Below are 21,159 nucleotides of genomic sequence, written 5' to 3' on the forward strand. Positions count from 1 at the left end.
CATGTGCCTGCTTCTTGAGCCATATATATCTCTGTAAGAAAAAACTGAAATGGGCTTGGACCACAACTCATCTGGCTAGAACACAGCTTGTCTTTTTGGCCACACATTTTTAATCTTGACTCTTGCATGCAGTTTATAGCACCTTGTTCATAAGAAATTGCAGTTTATTCTTAGAAATATATATTTTAGGTTTTTTAATCTTTATACCCATAAATGGACTATTTTTTTGTCTTGGCTGGTTTCAAAAGTGACCATTTTGTTTAAATGCTGTAATTGCAAATGTGTTGTAAACGTTGTTTTGTTCTATAGTTTACACAAAGGTGCCAAAGTAAATAGTTAATAAAAAAAATTTTAAAAAAATCCCTAGCAAATTGTTAAGTTGCTTTAGCTGTTCTTCATATTTTGGTCTCAGCTTTTTTTCTTTTTTTTTTTTTTTTGTCAGCTTTTCATTTTTTCCTAGACATATCATTTGCCCTAATGCTTTCTTTTAAAACAAAAAAAAAGTGCATCTAAAAAAATGTTCAAATACCACTCTTTTTTTAGTGCTCTCATATAGTAGGAAGAACATTTTCTTTGAAACGTTACACTAAAATTGTAAGAGTACAGCAGCATTCAAAAATGTAATATACTTTTTGTATAACAGTCTTGAGAGTGTGTCTGGAGTGGGGGGGAAAAACTAAACCTGTTACTTTTCAGAAGCCTCTTCCCTCAGCTACCAGAATATGAAAATGTGCTTTTTCACAGCATCAAAAACTTATAGTTTATGCAGACTTGCAAACAGGGCATGTATCACCATTGCATCCTTCGATGCAAAAAGCAGCAAAACCTTTTTTATGTTTCATAAGTCTGATATGGGTACAGAGAGTCTTTCTTAAGTTGGTAAATAATGTAAATACATGTCCTTTCAGAGAGTGAGTCTGTTATCTAGGTATTTTGTGTCATTTAATAAATATTAAACAGTTTTGTGTTGATAAACTCTTGTGTGTAAAATGCCTTCTTACTCCAAGTTCTGTATGTTGGGCTTACTAATGTTTATGGCTTCCTTAAATTCTTTAGCTTGTGCTTTGATAGCAAAATACTTGTTTGCTACTTAAATATAATAAGTAGTTCTTTATTCATTCAGTCATTAAAATCCCTTGAGTTTTCTAAGTGGCTTCCATTCCTGAATTTTTATTATTTTGGGGTTTTTGCTAAGTCTTCTATGGTTCTTGGAGGGGAAGGAAATAAGCATCCTCATAGATCCTGAGCTGGGATTAGAATGTGTACAAGTGGCAGAAATGCACAAAAATATCAGAGGTGGTGCCTTGTTGCTCCTGAAGGAGGCACCTCTCCAGCTGTGAATACTCCTTGTCTCCCACTTTATCATTATTTTAATGACTCTGGAATTTTTATTGAAGTGTGAAGGACAGAGCTGTCCTTCATTCTCCAAAATACAGAATTTGCTTCTCATATGAAGAAGGGCCAATTGGCAATTCTTGATTTTTCTTCTTCACCCTGAGAGCTGGGTTCAATCTGAGCAGAAGGGCTGTGTCCAGCCTGGCCCTTCCCAGCTCAGGAGCACTGAGTGAGGACTTGGTGGAGGGGGAGATGGAGTGTTCTGGATTTCCCTTTTGAATCCTGGAAACTGGGATAGCTGCAGCAGAGCAGGAGCTGATCCTGTGAGCTGTTCTGGGCTGCATGGGCTGACCCTGCACTGCTGGAACCACACGGAGTCCTGGGGCAGGTGGGTTTAGATGGGTCTGGGAAACATCTGCCACCAGCCCTGCTCAGCTGCTTCCTTCCTGTCTTACAGCCTCGAGGCATCCAAATGCATGGGAGGGTTTTTCCACCAACACTTTCTCCTTAAGGAGAATATTTCCTGCATTCTTCACCAAAAAAAAAAAAAATAACCTCCTACAGGAACAGATGAGTGTTTGGAGACTGACAGATTATCTGTCTGCTCTGAGAAGAAAATCCAGAGCAGTAAATTCTTTCATTCCTTTTCCTATGTGAAGTGCAATACATGCCACTGTACTTTCTCCTGATTGAGAATAACTGATGGCAAATCAAATTTAAGATGGTAGCTTTGGATTTGCCTTTTTTGTTCCCCCTTAAAGGGGCCAGGGCCTGTGGACATACTGTGGAATTTAAACAATGAACACCTCAAAACTCACTGGAGTGGTTGAGAGGCATTGAACTTTGTGCAAAGGGTATCTTGTAATACATGGAATAACTGGGAAAAGAAACAATGGATGTTGATTAATCTACAAAGGAGCAGGTTTTTCTCCTGGTTAAGTAATTGTTTCCTGGTACAAGGTCACCTTTCAAATGACTCACAGCTTGTCCTGCTGCTGCTTATAGAAAATTAGCATTAGGATAGAAATTAAACAAAAAAAAGTAACTTTGAAAGTGAATTTTCTAGAATCAGTAGGACATTGCAGCATTGCAAATAAACCTCTTAAGCTGAGGAAAAGTAGTTCACATCCAGCAAATACTAAATTTTTATCAATTGCTAGAGATTTAGACACAGTAACTGTGTCTGACCCTAGGACCCCACTAAGAATGCCAAGTCCAAGTGAATGTTTCCAATTAGTCTCCTGTCAGTTCTTTGGTTGCAGCTCAAACTGGTGTCTCTGGAGGGGGACCCCTACCCCAATTCACTCCTCAGTTATACCCCTGACACTCATCACCCAGGCCAAGTCAAACACAAAATTCTGGTCCGTGGATTCTTGATTTCTTGCTGGATTCCATTGTTGCTGGGCTGGCCACCTTCTCATGTATCTTTTTCTCTTGGAATTGTCTCCTTATCAAATCCCTTCTGCTTGTATCTGCTGAATTCCAAGAGTTCTTCTGCTCCCAGCACTGTTACATTTGTTAGATCAAAAGTTTGGTCAGCTCCTGCAGCCTAAGGAGACTATTCAGACAGAATACAAATAACCTAATTTTCTCTGTAACTGTTGATAGATCTTTATCTTAGTCCTTAAAACAATCAGTTGTCTGTCTGCTTGCAACACCTGTATGTTACAGCTGGAGGAAAACACAATGTCACCAGGTGCTTCTGTGTTAAAATGCCTGAGTAATCAGAACTTGGTATGAAATTTCAAAAAGATAAATCTACAGATTCTGTTGCATCTAATAATATTTACAGTAACAAGGAAGTTGCAGTAACTGCTTTCAGTAGATCCAACATTTAGATGTGTTATGCAATTAAGGAGTGTAGAGGGTCACTGCCCAGGCCTTTACAGGGCTCAAGGGCTCCTGTGCTGCTTTGCAAAGCTTAGTCACTATGACTGTGCAGAAAGGGGCTAGCATGCAAGTGAATTGCATCTGAAATGATAAGGAATAGATTGCTTGTTACTATTTGGAACAATAGTAGTTTTAATTCATTGTGAAATATGAGTGCTAGATTATTAGCAACATGTTCACTTAATATATAGCTTTATTCTCCCCTTCTGGACTGAACTTCCTAGGAAATTATCACTTTGCCTGCTCTGTTTCACCCTTGTGTAGTCTCTGAAGTTTGAGGTACAGCTGAAAAAAATTTATTATCATGGCCAAAACCAGATGCCTTTCTCAAAAGCAGGCCCTTAATTACATCCACAAAGCCCTTCCTTCAGCTGGTGCTAGTTTTAGGCTCAAGGCAAAGCTGCTCTTTAATTAATTAATTTTCAGTGAAGGCTGGGCAGGGCACTGCACAGGCCAAGCTCTGCCACGCTGTGCATGCTGGGGAGAAGGTGCAGCTCCCAAGCATGAGACAGGAACAAAAACTACAAAACAGCCTCTGCAGAGGTGAGCTGAACCTTGTCACTGCACAGGTAGAGCTGGTTTGTAGGATGTGGCTGGGGAGGAGGTCAGAACCGGTTCTGCAACCACAGGGCTGCGATTCTGTCACTTGCAGAACTGGCACTGCGTGTGCATCCCTTCAGTTTCTCCCTTTCTATTCCTACAGCAGCAGCTGCTGCTTCAAATCCCAGCTCTAAAAGCACAAAGCAAACACACAACCTCAAACTGGAGAGAGATCACTCCCCAAAGAGCTCTGTTTCAGGACAATGCAGTGAACAGGCATTAGCCTGGTGTGTGCCAGACCTGGTTTCTGATGTCTGTCAGAGCTGGAAACTACAGACTAGCTACAAATATCCTTATGTTCTCTGTGAAAGGGATGTAATGTTATTCTAGGTCACAAGGGATCCTGTAGCACTGAAGTCCCACAGTTAAAATACCCAGTTATGAAAATGACTGTATAATATCCAGTTTGCCTCCCTGCCTTGTATTTTGGATGTAACTTCTTTTCCTGCCGAAATCTCTCAGAAAATGTTACAGCCAACACATCTTTCATAAGAGCTGGAAGTGGGCGGTGCCTTCTGTGCAGAGCCATTTTCACACAATAAATTCTGCTCTGAAGCTGACAGATGTATCTCCAGCAAGTTAGCACTGTGTGTCGATCAAACCACAAAAGCCAGAGTATTGACACACCTCTACTTTGCTGGAACAAGCCCAAAGAACATGTTGTCAGTCAAACAAATTCTTTTTTTTCCCCACATTAAACACAGCTACATCTTCAAGCAGCTTGGTCTGACTCACGAAATGCATCAATCTCATCTACTGCCACATGTTAGCCCAGCTGCAGCACACATCACATCACATCCAGCAGCAGCTGGAAACGATTCCAACACCACAGGGCATCCCAACATCTGCACCCTGCAGCACCGAGGGGCAGCGAAGGGGCACCAGTGGGGAAGGGAAGGGAAGGGAAGGGAAGGGAAGGGAAGGGAAGGGAAGGGAAGGGAAGGGAAGGGAAGGGAAGGGAAAAAAAGAGAGAAGAGAAACCAGTGGGACAGTGAAGAGACATCAGTGGGACAGCGAAGGGACACCAGTGAGACATCAGTGGGACAGTGAAGAGGCAGCAGTGGGACATCAGTGGGACAGCAAAGGGGCAGCTCCTGCCCCAGCCCGGTGCGAAGGCCCAGCTCCTGCCCTGCTCGCCCCCTGAGCTCCATCCAGCGCCGCCGAACCGAGCAGGGTTTCTGTCCCAGCCCGTGCCCATCGCCGGTGCCGCCTCCCCAGCCCGCACCGGGAATGTTTTCCAGCTGTGTCGCGACACGAGCGGTTTTACAGGAAGTTTCGCAGCTCTCTGCTGCAACCTGCTCTCTGATCCCTTCACCTCCCCAGCGAGGTTTCTTTTTTTGGCTTTTCACGTGATTTCCCCGGTCTTGACTCAGCAGTTTCCCGCAGAGCCTTTATTGGTTTGGTTTCCCAGCGCCACCTCCCCGCAAAGCGCTGCCGGCCGCTCGGAGCCTGCGCACGGCTGAGGTAAGAAGGGCTTGGGGTTTTTGGGAGCTGTCCCTGCCCCCGAGCAGAGTCACACACGCAGCTGAGGCCCTGCAGATGTCACCCTGTGCTGGACACTCCGTGGTTTTCATTGCGGTGGCCGGAGCCCCAGTGCTCAGTGCACGGCTGCAAACCGGGCTGTGTGAGAAGAACTCGTGAACAACGCTCAGCTGTTGGCACAGCCCCAACAAGGTCCCTGTGGTTCATCCCCCTCTGCCAAGTGACACTCGGACCTCTCTGGCCAGTATTAATACATTCCTCCTTCCACCCCTTCTATTGAAATGGAACCAAATCCTTTCCCTGCCTCCTGGGAAGGAATAATTGGTTCTGCCATGATCTTCTCCCTGAAGAAAAAAAAAATACAGGAATTGCCCTTTTGTTTAGAGATATCTAAAAGAATAAATAAAAATACATTAGAATAAGGTCATGATTACTGCATGTCCTAGGCATTATCTCTTTCTTCTTTTTATCACAATCTCTACTCTTCTGCACCAGGAATCAGAAACATGAAGTTACTCAGTGCTTCATTAAACAGTGGACACTTTGCTTCTGACCACACACATCCATCAGTTCTGGCAAGTCCCAGGGCTAAGGAAAGTTTGATTACAGAAATAATATCTAAACTGCTGAAACTGCTACAGGATTCATGAAGGATTAAGCATATGATGCAAATGAAATTAGGCATGAAATTATATTCCTCAATGAACTAAAGCTTTAAAAAGAAATTATAATGTTTTGATATTTGCTCTCATGTACATGTCAATGCCTTCTTAAAACAACTGATGTCAGGCAGTATAACATGCAATAAAGCTGTAATGCTGTACAGAAACATTACAGTCCTCCTTCTCAGATCCAGCAATAAACATAAGGAATGTGAATGTCTTAGAAAACCAGGATCAGCTAAATTAATAAACTATATTATTCTTTTAATCCCACCCTGCTTGCTATTTTTCTTGTGTTATTACACAGAAAAGGATTTGCTTGTTATGTTTGCTGCCATTAGATTTCATTTCAAGCTTCACTAAATTGGCATAAAGGAAACAAGTTAATTTGCCTTCCCATTATGTCTGCAGAACATCCACTTGGTTCAGAGCCCATTTCCTACCGTGCAAGCAAGAGATCCAAATATTCAGAATTCTGAACAAGGGAGTGTTGGAACATATCAATGTATATTCATAAGTCCAGAAGTAAATATTCCAGCAGATGCAAAAGGTGCCATTCCACCGCATGAACTACCTGAAAAGACCAAACATTTTCTCCTCTTCCAATTAATTAAAGCTTAATTCAATGTCTGTCTCCTAATAGTCAAATCCTCCTAATTTGATTGCTCCTAACTCCTTGTGAGGTCACTTTTCAAAAAAAGTACTTTGTTCTAAAGGAGTGAAGCCTGAGGAAATACAGAATCCCTAGAGCAGGACTCTCCCTAGCCTCTGAAATGCCCCATTCTTTGTGGTGGAGCTGAGAAAGACTTGCTGCTTTCAGAATTCCTGGTTTCATCTGTGCTGCTGTTACTGACATTTCCCTCCAGCCTACAGCAAGTCAGTTATTAAATATAAAGTTTATTTCTTCAAATAAATATTTGGTAATTAAGCCCAAAGGATAAATATAAATTTACTCTGTTTTGAAATTAGGTGAATCTGAGAGTCACAGGCAACCATTTTAGACAAGTGCATGTGCAGGTGTGTCACACACGTGCTGACTGGGCTCTGGGTGTAGTTACTGAGCACAAAAAGAAATGCAAAGAAGCAGTGAACATCTCTGAGCACAAAAGCCCTTGTGTGGGACCCTCATTTGATCGATGCCCTGGTTTCTGTGGTGGCCCTGACACGCCAGCTTTGGTTCTGTGACACTCTATGGGAAAGTACAGGATTGTAAGCACACAGCTGAGAGAAATTAACTGCCCTGTGATAACAAATTATTTCCACTTCCTCCAGACTGCATAACTGCTTTCCTATCAACCATCTGCACTCCAACTGTCCCATTATCAGGTCAATGTGTTTTATTGTCTTCTTCAGACTTCATCTTCTCCCCCTATAGCTGGGGGTGTCTCTTAGAGCCCGACCATTGAAAATCCTCAGTTCTTCCACAGCATCACAGGCAGGAATATTGCATTCCATGAGGCCCTTCCCTGCAGGGCAGAGCTCCTGTCTCCTCGGGCCATCCCCTGGCTGTCTCCCAGCCTCAATGCCCTCTTTATTTCCCCTTTCTCTGCCAAGCCAGTCTTTCTGACTTGTTTTCGTGGGGTATGGGGTTTTGGGGTTTTTCCCCCTAATCGATAATGTCAGGGTGCAATCCAGCATCCATCACACTTTATTCCACCTTCCAGACCCAAATCCACCGAGTTTCTTGTCCAGCCGCCTTCTCCCCACTTAGCACCTCAGGCTCTTCTCTCCCTCATTGCACCAAACTCCTGTCGCCTCCCATCGTTTTCTGCCTTTCAGCACCAGCAGAAAACGCATTAAAGCTCGGGGTGCGGGTGCCAATCCCTCCCGCAGCAGGGGCCGTGTCTGGAGGGGGTTCTGACCGATCACCGGAGGCACCGAGCGCCGGGAGCCCCGGGCCGGCCCTCATGGGACGGTGGATGGACAGCAGCGACAGCCGGCCCAGGGACACCGACAGCCATGGCAGGACAGGGGCACTGAGAGCCCACTAACCCTTTGTATTTACTGCAAACATGGGCAATATCTTTATTCTTTATTTGTTCTTCCCAGTGAAAGCCTCTATATTAAACTTCTCTGGACGTGCCCCTCTTGTAAGGTAGCAGCGCCAGGGCACACCGCAAACACTGCCGAGGGCCAGAACAAGCCGCCGCTACCCTGCCCCTGCAGAGGCCACCGCCGCTGTCCCCGCTGCTGTCCCCGCTGCCGGTGCCGCCGCCGGACCGGGACTGGGACAGGAGCGGATCAAACCAGACCCGCCCGCCCGAGGCGGCGCGCGGCGAGCGGCCCGTCCGCGATCCACGGAATCGAGCGGCGGCGCCGAGCGGCGATTGGCGGCGCGCGGGCGGCCCCGCCCCGCCCCTCACATGACCGCTAGCGAGGTTTTTGTCGCGCCCGCTCGCCCCGGCCGCTCGCCGTGCCCCGGTGTCCCCGCCGCCGCCGGCAGCAGCAGCAGCAGCATCGCCACCGCCATGGGCCCGCGCCGCTCCGCCGCCTCCTCCCGCGGCCGCCTCCTCCTGCCGCTGCTGCTGCTCGGCGTCTCTGGTGAGCGGGGCAGCGCCGGGGCCCGGGGGAGGGGAGCGGGTCTCGGGTGTCCCCGCGGGCTCGCGCCGCTCCCCGCCCCGTCACGCGCGGGCACCGGGGGTCCCGGGGGGTCCCGGGGCCGCCTCGGCCCCGCGGCGCCTTCAGGGGGCGGCCCCGGGGCGGAGGCGCCGCCGCTGCCGCCCCCCCGCGCCGCCACCCACGGGAGGGGAGGGGACAGCGGCGGGGCCGGGGAGGCCGGGAGCCTCGGGGCGCTTCCGCCCAGGGCCGGGGCCCGGCGGCCGGCACCGCGGGCCCACCCGCGCGGCCCGGCCCGGCCCGGCCGTTCTGCCAGCGCTCCTCGGCGTGGGGCCGCGGGCACGGCAGCGTCCGTGCCGGGAGTCACCGCGTCGGGAGCACAACAGCTGGGGAAAGTTCTCCTAAAAGGCAGAGGAGATTTAACGCCCGTGTGTCTCGAGATGGGAGTGATGGAAGCGCAGTGAAGGCACTGCCGAGCCCATCTCTTGGGGGTTGAGCCGCAATCACTGATACAACACGTAGAATAATAAAAATAATAGACCCCGGTCTACAAGCGGCGCATTGTTTAAGTGCTGTGTTCATGCCCTTTGGTTTACCCACTGTGTCACCAGAAAGCTGATGCTTATTTCAGAGAGTCAGAATTCTAGGTGGAAAGGGACCTCAAGGTTCAGCTGGTCCAGCCTTTCTTGGCGAAGACATGGTCTAGACGAGATGGCCCAACACCCTGTACAGCCAAATCTTAAGTGTCCTGTGTTGGGCAGTCAGTGCTTTGCAATTATTAGTTTGTGTCAGGTAAACAGACTATAAAACATTCTCTCAATTTTTGACAGCTTTGACAGCTTTGTGGTGTGCTTCCTATTTTTGATGCTTTTTAGAAATCTATCTATTCTTTGAACCATCTGGTAAATTGATTATGGTCCTGACATAATTTACTGCTTTGTGATGAGCTGTCCTCTTAAGTGGTTCTAGAAAATTAAGAAAAATCAATGTCTTAATAGCTGATAATCATATCTTACAGGTTTTTTCCAGTCCTATGCAGTTGAAGTAGATATAAAGGATGCTTCCAATGCTACATGCCTGTATGCAAATTGGATGATGAGGTTCTTGATAACATATGAATCAAACAATGGTGATTATGTAAGTATTTAGGAGTAACTCTTGCTAAGAACTGTATTTTGACCTGGATTAAAATTTAAGCTCTTTTACCTAGGGTGTTTGATTTTTTAATTATTTTTTTTACTAAGTCAGTTGAGAGGAATATTCCTATATAGTCCTTATAAAGTAAAGAATAAGTTCTCAGTCATACAAATTACTGAAAGTACTCTGTTGCTCTTACTTAAATGATGTACACAAAACTCACCAAGTCTAACCAGTACCACTGTAGTTATGTTCTTAACCCAAGCAGTAAATGTAATTGCAGCTCAACATGATCAGGGTTTACAGCCAGGTTAGAGTTGTACTTTTGTACTTGAATCTGATACAGATCCTTTCTCAGGCAGGTTTCAAGGAGCCCTTACCATAATTTTCCAGAACAACCTAAAATAATCTCAGCAAGGTTTCAGCTAACTCCAGCAAGTTTATAATGTTGTCATGGGGAAGAGCTGCATGTGAATGCATTTTAAATTCCCCTTTTCTTCTAGAAAACCACAACCCTGAATTTGTCATCCAGTGCGACACACAATGGAAGCGTCTGTGGCAATGACACACAGGCTGCCCTTGTGGCAGTGCAGTTTGGAGAAGGTCATTCTTGGAGCATTAACATCACAAAAAACAATGAAACTTACCAGGGAGACTTCATGACGCTGACCTACAACACCAATGACACAGCTGTATTTCCTGATGCTAAGAGAAAAGGTAACATTCAGTTCAGAATCTGACTTGCAAAGCAATCTCAGCCAGAAGTGTCAGACCTCATGTACCTGACCTAGCTTGGCTCCTTCGAAGTAAGGAGCAATCCAGGAGTCAGTAATGAATGTAATGAGTTCTGAACCACGTGCTGCCAACTGCTGCTCCTCGTACCTGCCTGCTGGGTAACAGTGCAGGCCAAATGGCTTCACTGGATGTGTAATTCCTGTAAGTGGAAGAGAAGGGGAAGGACAAACAGCTTTGATCAGTGAGGTGGACAGCAAGCTCATGGAAGATTAATTTTAGTGGGCACTGCTTGACCTTCTACCTTGCTAAGCAATACAGTGTTAGGCTGTGTACTAATGCCTACTAATAATAGAATTGTTTTCTCCTTACAAACTTAAGTAAAAGGGTTCACCTTTCTTATGGCTTGTCTAGTTCTGTAAGCTTGGTTACTCCTAGCTTTACTCCTTGCATTACCTGTAACTTCAGGTCAGGACATACAGGGAGAACATTCAGGAGAGCTGAAGATTGTTAAGCTTAATTATCGCTTAGTCTTTGTCTTATGAAATGATATAAAATGTAACACTACCTCTAAGTTCTTGCAGTTCATAAGGCATTAAAATATTTATGCTTATTTGTAGGACCAGTTACTATTTTTATAAAGGATCCTGCAGGTCCAGTTCAGCTGAACACTGTCTTCGTGTGTCACAATTCCTTCATTATTGAAGCAGAAAATATTACACAGATTTTCTGGAATGTTACTGTGCAGGCTTTTGTTCAGAATGGCACAGTCAGTAAAAAAGGTGAGCATTTCAGTTTGTGAAAGAGCTTTTTTGTGTTGCACCTTAGTGCAGGGAGCAAAGTCCCATAATAAAAAATCCACCAATTCTAAGATGTGTTGTATTTAATAATATCCATGTAAATATCCTCTAGCATTTCTTTCCTTGTTCCTGGAAAAATAGCTTAGGAGAACGGATTTAGTAGTGTGCTGTACTATTGATTGTTTGCCTGCCAAGGTGGGATTCTTCTCAAGTGTGTATTCCAGTAATTGGGGTATTAAAAATAAGCACTTCAGAGCTACTGTTGCTGAGTAAATCATTTGGGCTTGAGGGGTTTTAGCTGACTGCCTTCCACTTGTAGTGGTGGCTTCTGCTGTTGCATTTGAGTAGTCCAGAGCCTGTTGTCTCATCTCATAGCTCAGGAAAGAGACAAGCACAGCATCCTGCTGCATGTAGCCTAATAGGGTCACTTACTTGGCTGACAGCAAATACATGTCACACTTGTTCTAAAACAGCTTAATGTCGTTGTGTGTTTTACTTCCCTGTGTCAGAGGCAAGTGGTACTGAGTGTGGGTTTAAAACTGAGTGTTATAGGATTTCTGAGAATAAGTGGCAACTGTACTTTGTCTGAGTAATGAGACTTCAATAAAATTCCAGTAATGAGATGGTGATTAAAATGTCTTTTCAGAGACTAGATGTCCTGCTGATAGACCTACTTCTGCACCTACTGTTCCACCTACTAGTGCCAATGCAACTACTCCACCTACCACTGCTGCACCCCCTGCTCCAACTCCTCCCAAGCCTGTGGAGAATCCAGACACAGGAAACTATTCTCTTAAAAGTGGAAATAAAACGTGTTTCCTGGCAACTGTGGGGTTGCAACTGAATGTTTCCCAAGACAAGGTGCTTCTTTTTGCTTTTGAAGAGTAAAAGTTGCTGTAGTTATTTGGTGTGAAGTCTGAATGCAGGGTATTGCTGTGTACACTGCTGGCTGTCCAGAACTGCTTCTAAGTATTATATGTAGCACCTCTCTGACATCAGAATGGTTTTGTTGTATAATACAGGTCTTCAAAAACCTATGGATTCAACAGATCTTTTTATTGGGAGTACTTCTAACATGATTAAAGGTCTGGAACTTTCTTAGCTGTTACGGCTGTTGGTTCCCTACTTTCCCCTCGGAGGGTAGCTTGTTGTGTTAGGGAACAAAGTAACACTTCTCAAGGAATTTGTTTGTTTCAGTACTGCCAGCATGTAAATTTAACTCAAACAGCCTTGGTTCCATAGCAGCCAAGCTCAGCTCTCCCTGCTGTCATATTTATGACAAGCTCTTCTTACCCAAGACTGTTCGTGACTGAGACAATGTATTCCAAAGGCAGCTGAATGTCTTTGATGTGCTTTGTGTGTATTTCAGCCTCTTCTGATCAACATCAATCCAAAGACAACTGTCGCAGATGGTGCTTGTGGTAACACAACAGCCACTCTGAAACTGAATGATGGAAATAGCACACTGATTGGTTTCACATTTGCTGTTGTAAGTAACTTCTTTTATTTTAAACTAAATTTATCATTTAACAGCATGCATGGTGATCACTTACAGTAAAATCCTCCTGTTGCTTGCTGGTGGTCGGCAGTTCCTGTATGGGAAGTGGAACTGGCCAGCTGAGTGCCTCAGGACAAATGGAGAACTGGGTTAAAATGGTAAAAAATTTAAGACTGGTAAATGTGTTGGTTTTTGTAAAGCATGTGTTCTTAAATTTACAATAGCAAAATTGCACACTGACACTTGGTTCTTGCTTCTTGAACAGAAAAATGCGAGTGCAAGTGTACAGAAATTTTATCTGAGGGAGGTGAATGTTACTCTGCTCAACCGTCTGAATGGCTCTGGTAAGAAAAACAGTATCTGCCTTAAACAAGGGTAATACTTTATTCAGTGTCTGCATCAAATAATTCTGGCTTTTTTTCAATGTTGTTCATGCTTACTGTTAGCTCCTACTCTGTCTAGAAGTTGGTATGAACAAAAATAATAAGCAGAAATGTCTGTAAGAGTTACTTAAAATGTCTGTAAGAGTTACTTTAAACAGTGTGGGACCACTCTACGATTCCTGAAACTTCTGCTAATGGAATCACTGTAAATCAAAAGGGCTTCTTGATAACTCTTTTCAGTAATGTAATTTTTTGTGGTGTGAAATCTAATTGTACCAAATTTGAAGCTTTTTTCCTAAACCAGTTGTTGTCTTCTTTGTTTGAAAATACTGCTGTATCTTCCAACCACTTGTACTCTCACTAAAAAAAGGCCAGTCCTTCAGAAGCTAAAGTATACTTTTTTCCCAACAAACATATGTTTTCTTTTTTTTTTAATTGCTTGTCATAGCTACAGCAATTAAAGAGCATTAAAGCTAAAGCCCTTGCAACTCTGCAGCACTGAGATGAGTGGAGGTATAAGGAAAGCCTGATGTCATGTACATATGAAAGAGAGGTTACTGTAATAACTTCAGTTTCTGATTTCTGGTTAAGCTGATCAACCCCACTTTGCACTACTTTGTTTTTCAGACTAGTCAGTGTTGAAGTGTTGGCCCCTCTAGATTCAGCTACTCAGTCTTAGTGTATTAGCAACTGTCTTACATTTTAAGTGAACATGCAAATTCTTTCTTTTTTTTTTTTCCTTCTTTGTTTAGTCATTTCAAGTGCAGATAACAACAACTTAAGCAAGTGGGATGCTTTCCTTGGTAGCTCTTACATGTGCCGAAAAGAGCAGACCCTTCAGATTAATGAAAATGTTCAAGTACATACTTTTAATCTATGGATTCAGCCATTCCTTGTGGAGGCAAATAAGTTTGCTACAGGTAAGAGTTATGTTTTTGTTTTTAGTGATGCTTGCAAAATTTTCACTTGCTAAAAAGCACCAGCATTAGGTGCAAGCACTTTATCTCAGAAGCTCTTGTTCCAATTTTTTAAACTATGTTTAGATATAGATGGAATGAAGAGAAGTTCTGAGAGTGACATTCAAGTTCAAGCAAAGCTTTGTTCTCGCTTAAAAAATGTCTGCTAAGTGTGTGGTTCTTCACAAAACTTGAATGAACAAGAGACACTGAATAGGGACTTAAGGGTTGCTGTGCAGAATAGGTTAGAAGTTACTTGATAACATCTTGACTTGCAGAATTTGTAGCTCAGAACTTTTGCAGAAGTTCACTTTGAGAATACTGTTAGGTGTTTTGTTTCTTTTTACCTGTCAGTCTGAGGAATAGAAGTGTTGGGGAAGAATGAACTGTCAGGGTTTCCTTCAGAGGCAGTCTTGAGTATCCAGAACAAAAGAGATTCTGAAATGTTTGTTTGCTGCAATATGTTGATCTTGTCTGGAGAAAACTGAAATGTCTTAAATTACCTCTTAATATTTAGTGCAAACTGGTCTTTGTGCTTAATGCTAATACTTGCAGCACAGTCTTACTGGACTAGACTGATCTGTAGACACATAGATTGAAAAGTTCTGGTTTTAGACAGAAGTAAGATAACTCCAGATGTGTGTAGGGTAAACAGTTTAGTCTTTCTAAAGAGTTAGGGACCCATTTCACTCTGTAGTTAAAGTTGCAGCTAGCTTTCTTCTAATTATAGTTATTTTATCTGTGTAACATATCTTTGTTCTGGATAGATTCTTGATACCAAATCTAGGTCACTTTTTATCCTTAATGAGTGAAAGTACCAACCAGACTTGCTTTAAGTTTGAAATAGATAAGCCTGGTTTGTGAATGTAGAAAAATGGCTCCTCCCTAGCCTAGTGCAGATCTTGTGCACAGGAAAACTTGTGCACCTTTAATTTGCTATAGGTTATTAATGCTTATATTAATTAAAATGCTTAAATATGCTAAATGTATTGATGAGACCTCTGCAATTCTTTCTCACTTAGTTTAAATAATACTTGATTTTTTAATACCTTCATATTAAGGAAAACAGATTTTTATACCACACTTGGGATGTGTTCTGTCTTTCTTTATTCCTTATTGCAACCTTTTTCTCACCTACAGCCCAGGAGTGTTCGCTGGATGATGACAGCATTCTAATCCCAATTGTAGTTGGTGCTGCACTTGCTGTCTTGATTGCCATTATAGTGGTTGCTTACATAATTGGCAGAAGAAAAAGCTATGCTGGATATCAAACTTTGTGAATCTAAGTGTGATTCCTGTTATGATTTCACTCTAAACAAAGCAAGTGCAAGTTCTGAAGTCCAAAAAAAGACCCAAAACATAGGAGTAATTACTAGCCACAGCTAATTGGAGTTGAGAATAAAGGGAGAATGTTTATCTCAGATGAAGCAGAATTACACTTTGTTTTCCTGCCCTAAGAAGACCATGTGGGTTTCATAGCTGTCTTGAAGATGTCAAATCCTGGATGAATTGCTAGGCTAAGGATTTTATCTTGCAAAAGTCCTAAAGCATTTAGGATTTATTTGTGCTTTTTACAAATACTAGCCTGAAACAATAACACGTTCTGAACTGATGTGCATTGGGCATCTCCCAGATTAGCATAGAATTTGTACTTGCTTCTCTCCTCTGCGTTCCTTAGTTGTTGTTGTAATTGTGGGTTAAGCTGGCAGCATTAGTCACTCTGTTGACTTGTACAGTATTTAACAAGGATTGTCTAATGCCCAATAGCAACTTCGTTTTCCATAGGATTGAACTTCAGGCTGGTGATTAAGTGATCTCTGGAAGTGGCAGCAGTAACTTACTTGCCTTTGTTAGGATTTCAGTAATTTACTCCTGCCTTGGTGTAATTTCAGGAATCATTCCTATACCGTGGCTGTACAAACAAAATGGGTAATTTGCCAAATGGTGAATATATGGGAAGACTTCAGTGCCGTTTCCAGATGCTTTCAAAAAAAAACCTGTTAGGCACTGAATTCTTTACTATACCTTGGCAATCATCTAAAATACTCACCTAAGGCAGACTTCTGCTAAATTAATGCAAGCTTTTTTTTGCTGGCATCAGTTTAAAGGGAATAACCTTTCTAAATATTCCAGAACTTTAAAGTGCACTTAACTTCATACCATACTCTGCACAGAACTGGTCTGTCTTGTTGCTTTGAATGACCTTGTTTAAAGATGCTTTCATTTAATGAGCCAGTATCTGTTGTTGCAGCTTGAGCTGTTTTTAAATCTTCATCTTGAATGGTTCTCTGCCAGTCAAAGTTCACCTTGTAACTGCCCGCCATTGGCACTCTGAATGTTGAATGTTTGTGTTGGGTTGTTTGCGGTGTAGCATTTATTGATGTTAAGAATGCAAAAGCCAAACAAGAGATGGACCCACAACACCTGTTTTTCCTTGCTGTATGAAAAGAATAAGTAGGTTAAAAAAGTGCAGTGCAACTGGACTGTTCTTTAACTGCAGCTCTGTAGAGACTAACCCTTGATGCACAACTTTGCTCTGGGCTCTTTGTGCATATTCTTACTGCATGGAAAAAAAAAAGTCTTTTAGACTTTTAGATAATTGTGGCTTTTTTGCATATGTCATAACATGAGCTGCCTAAGCTAGTTATTTAATGAACATAACATTGTCTCCCCATTTAGAATGAGTTTAGCCTGCATCAAAGCTTCTCTAGTGTTTTATTAGTGTTCTCTAGGGTTGTAGAGATGTCTGTGGCATGTTTGTATACAAATCATAAAATACACTTCTTTCAGTAATGGTTTGGTTTGGTTTTTTCTTTTGTAAAGACAGTTTACTCTTGACACTAGCCAAGGAAGCATGTATGGGTGGATAATGCTTACTATAGCTTGTAGTCTACAGCTTGAATTTTGCATCAGTTACTGAAATGCATTTTAATGAAAGTGGGGAACTGCTATAAGTTTAATCATGAAACAAGCTTCAAGACTTACCATTTTAACTTTAAAAAATGGATCTAATGACTTTCATATTAATATATCCTCAAATGCAGAAGTTCATATAGATTTTTTAGCTTTTTTTTTTTTTTGTGAGTGATGTTCAGTGGCACCAGTTAAACATGCATCTCTGTTAAGGAGTAATCATCACACTATTCTTCTTAGCTTGCAAATTTTTGAACTGTACACAGTTTCCAAGTGATAAAGTAGAAGATTCATGCAAACTTCTTCCTAAAATCAGCACTAGAAATACCATTGCAAAAACCTGTAAGTACATTGGCTCAGAGTTTTAAGTACTCCTAGACTGATGTGCAGGTAACTGGTTCAAAAAACATCAGTTTCACCTGACTTCCTGTTGTTATAAAACCACTAGTTTTCCTGTATGTATTGCTCCATAGGGAACTGTCAATCTGTTTAACCTGTGCTCTAAAAAAATAAAGATTGTTCTATTTCTTAAGGAAACTTGTTCACATTTTTTAAGTGATTTGAAAACAGACGTCTTGTATTGTCTTTTTTTAAAGAAAATAAACTCAATGAGTAAGGTGAACTCTAATCAGTCTGTATCTGAGATTCTGTTACATAGCTGGCTTTGTTCTGGTCTGTGGAAACAGCATTTAAATTGTGAATTTATTTAACACCTGTGGATGTGGAATATTAATGTGTATAACCTATTATAGAGTGTGGTTGGTTTAGTACCTTATACACAGTTTACTAAATATTGTATTCTAATGTCAAGGTTTCTGATATTTTAGGTTAAAGATGTCATGCTAATAGTCCTCAAAAGTACCATTTCTAGCCAGTGAATGATGGGATTTGGGTTTTGGAAGGGGCATTTTATTTGGTCATTTGTTCCTTGTTTTGGTTTTTTCTTTGGCTGGTTTTTAAATTTTTTTTATTTACCACAGTGTTCTCTCTTGCTTAGCATATGTTAATAAAACACAAACTTTGGGGCTGTTGGTTGAATCTCATGATTGGATTTAAAAGGGAAGGCAGCTTTTATACTGGGGCTTAAAAAACTTTGGACCAAAAATTTCTGACTTTTTTGAATGGGGACACATTCATCCACATCATTCGAAAAAGCTGTTCCTGCTGGCCCTGCTGTGTTGGGCTGTAGTTACCAATTCTGCTCTTGAAGACACCTCTGGAGCTTCTAAGCACTGTACAGTAGCCATACCTGGATAGATGTGGGCCAGCAAGGATGGAATGTTCCTGGTATGAAACCTTGACCCCTTTTTCACCCTGGGAATTGCCTGTAACGGTGCCACAGTGTGATGTGTGCTGCAGCCATCTCCTTCCTTTGAAGAAGAGAGGGAATTTCTGTCACTGCCTGCTGGGCACCTTCATCCTTAGCAAATCCATTCATATTTAGTGTTAGTGTTTAGTGAGCCATTACCCAGCACCTAGCAAATTGTCTGTGTTAGTATTTAGTGAACAGGATTACTAAATATCAAATGTATGTCTCTCTTTAAGATGTTTAAATATTTTCTCAATCAGAATATTTTGAAATAGCTGTATAAGATGCATAGTTCCTTTCCTCTTGTTTTTTTTTCTTTTCCTTCCAAGTGTTGCTCTACTTGGCATTAGGTGCCCTCAGTTCAGCATTTTCAGCTGTTGAGCCTCCACAGCTGTGTTGTTCTCCTTGCTCTTAGTCCAAGGCTTTGTGTGGTATTTCAGGGAGGGGCCATGGCAAGTGTGTGCTGGACTGTCATAAGCTGAAGCAGGACAATACATTTCCCATAAATAATGCTGATTCTGTGAAAAAACAGCAGCCAACTTTTGAGGAAGCATTGACTCTGTGTCCTAATTAAAAACTCAAACAAGATAGTTTTACCAGGAGTGCTGCCTTATGAAATGCCTCTAAAGCAGGCACTGTTCCAGTGCTGGAGAGCCCGGCACAGCCTCCTGCCTCACCCCGGCCCTCCTGCACAGGCAGGTGGAGCTCTGCTCTCCTTGCAAACAGCTTGGAATGCCAAGCCCTGCCCTCGAGTTTGAAACCAGTTCCCAGCGCGGTTTGCTAATCATTGATGGGTGTTTGTACCAGCAGGGAGCTCCTCACCTTTTGCAAGCTGTGTGTTAAAAACCTCTGTAGGGTTACAGATGTCTCTTCCATTTTCCCCTCTGATGTGGATTTCAGTGAGGTCTGTGTAGTTCTCAGCTGAAACTAATAACCCTTTCACAGGGAAAATAAAGTCACCCACCCCAACAAAGCCTTTCAGTGTTTTCCATGCAGTGCCCAGAGGCACATTTATCTTGGCTGTCTCTTGCAGCTCTCAGTGAGTTTCTGCTTTGTTACTTGGCTTGTCCCTTATGCCTTCATGTCTAGAACCCAGAGGAGTGCTGGTGACTCCAGGGTTGGGAAGACCCCTGGGCAAGGCAGCACTACAGCAGTGTGGGGTTTCTGTTGCTTTATTGCTGCTAACTCTGAGGTGTGATCAGCTAATGCATGCTCAGACTGCTGGTTTGTCCTCACATTTCTAATCTATCCTCTGCTTGCTATAGGAAGCTGAAATTAAATGTACAAATCAGAAGAAGTATATTACCAATATAAAGGATGTGTGCAGTAAATGTGTTTAAAGAAATCAATCTTTCCATCAATTCTTTACTCAATACTGATTTTACTTTACATGTATTATTGTATCTAATACAATGTAATTTCTCGGAAATGCCTGTTTGCTCCTTGCTTTCTTTGGTTTCTAATGCTTGATTTCCCTTACTAATTTATTCTCCCTTGCTTTTTTTTTTGTTTTTTTTTTGTTTTTCCTCTTTCTGCAGCTGAAGAATGCCTTGCTGATTCTGACCTGAACTTTCTTATTCCCATCGCAGTGGGCGTGGCGCTTGGATTCCTTATCATTCTTGTCTTTATCTCTTACATCATTGGAAGAAGAAAAAGTCGTACTGGCTATCAGTCTGTATAATCTCTTCATTCCATCTCTGTTGCCCACCTTCCCTGTTCTTTTCCCTTTCCCAGATTTCCTGGCCTGCTCCTTAAAAAAAAAAGAAAGAAAAACAAATTAATTCAAGGTTTCTTTGTTTAAAAAAGTTCAAATCACTTCATGGCAGAATAACAATAACTTCACGACAGAATAACATGCCATGAATCTGAAGATGAGTTGCAGAAGCTACTGTATGACTTTGGATAAAGTAAGTGTTCTGAGGACCAGAGAATTGAACACAGTTGGTGTGTCCCTGTGGGAAATGTGATTATTTTTAGTAAAGAAGACATCTACAAAACTTTCTGTTGTTTAATCTTTTTGTACAAGAAAATTTCTAGATGCCTACAGCTTGTCTTGGTTAATGCTACAGCTAAAACTATAATTAAAAGTGTGAATGCTGTGTCAAAAGGGACTGTACATGCAGTGGGAAAACGAATACCCAGCTCTCAACAGACTTCTGTTGGGAGCTTGGCATATGGCTGTTCTTGTGAATCAGCCTGAATTTCCTATTCCTTCTGAATGTAAAAGTAGTACCTGATCTCACTAATAGCCTGACATAATATGAGAAGAACATCTGATTCTTCTAGTGAATTAATCTCTTTAACATCATACAGAGAAGCTGACTGCTAATGTAGGTTGAACAGCGTTGCACTACCCTGGTGTCTAATTTGCCAAGATAAGGTTCAGGTCTGGAGAACTTCAGCTACTCAGAAAAGGCAACAGTCTGCTGAAGGAAATGTCTCCTGTGCTATTTTGTTGAACTGCATTTTCCTTTTGTTCTGAGCTCAATTGTGAGATGAGGGTGGGAGGCTGGAATTTCACTGGCTGCAGTTTCTCTCAGCTTTGATTCTGAACATAAAAGAAACTACACAGCATTGGTCCATGTGAGGACCAAAAGTATTTTGAGAGCACTCAGGCTGACTGAGAACACAGGTTGCTCAGATCTTCCTGCAGTTCCTTTGGACAGCTTGCATAGGTTAACAGAGCATCACTGAAAAGCTGTGATCTCTGAAAGGAAGTGGAGATATGAAAGCTTTCAGGTTTGATAGAATTAATCTGCTTTTAACCTCCTCATTATTGCTGTCTCAGTGTAAGAGCACAAAATTTCTAGCATGAGGAATGCTGATCATAAAGCAGGAATGAATATATGTGTAGTGAAGAAAGTGACTTCCAAAGGAATAAGAGCATCTTTCCTGTTTGAAGATGC

At 42.3% G+C, this 21,159-nt stretch overlaps 1 protein-coding gene across 1 annotated transcript; it reads left to right on the forward strand.

Annotated features, from left to right (window-relative positions):
• The first annotated feature begins 8,393 nt into the window (after nt 1-8,393).
• Nucleotides 8,394-21,159, forward strand: LAMP2 (lysosomal associated membrane protein 2). Its single transcript, XM_054289437.1, has 9 exons — nt 8,394-8,510; nt 9,544-9,662; nt 10,166-10,379; nt 11,015-11,176; nt 11,841-12,055; nt 12,564-12,683; nt 12,958-13,036; nt 13,828-13,995; nt 19,792-21,159. Exons 1-9 carry the CDS (start codon nt 8,438-8,440, stop codon nt 19,932-19,934), a joined length of 1,293 nt encoding a protein of 430 aa, XP_054145412.1. The 5' UTR covers nt 8,394-8,437; the 3' UTR covers nt 19,935-21,159.

The sequence above is a fragment of the Melozone crissalis genome, unplaced genomic scaffold (assembly GCF_028551555.1).
Source record: "Melozone crissalis strain CALT ecotype California unplaced genomic scaffold, PUWL_Pcris_2 ptg000068l_1, whole genome shotgun sequence".
Classification (NCBI taxonomy): Eukaryota; Metazoa; Chordata; class Aves; order Passeriformes; family Passerellidae; genus Melozone; species Melozone crissalis.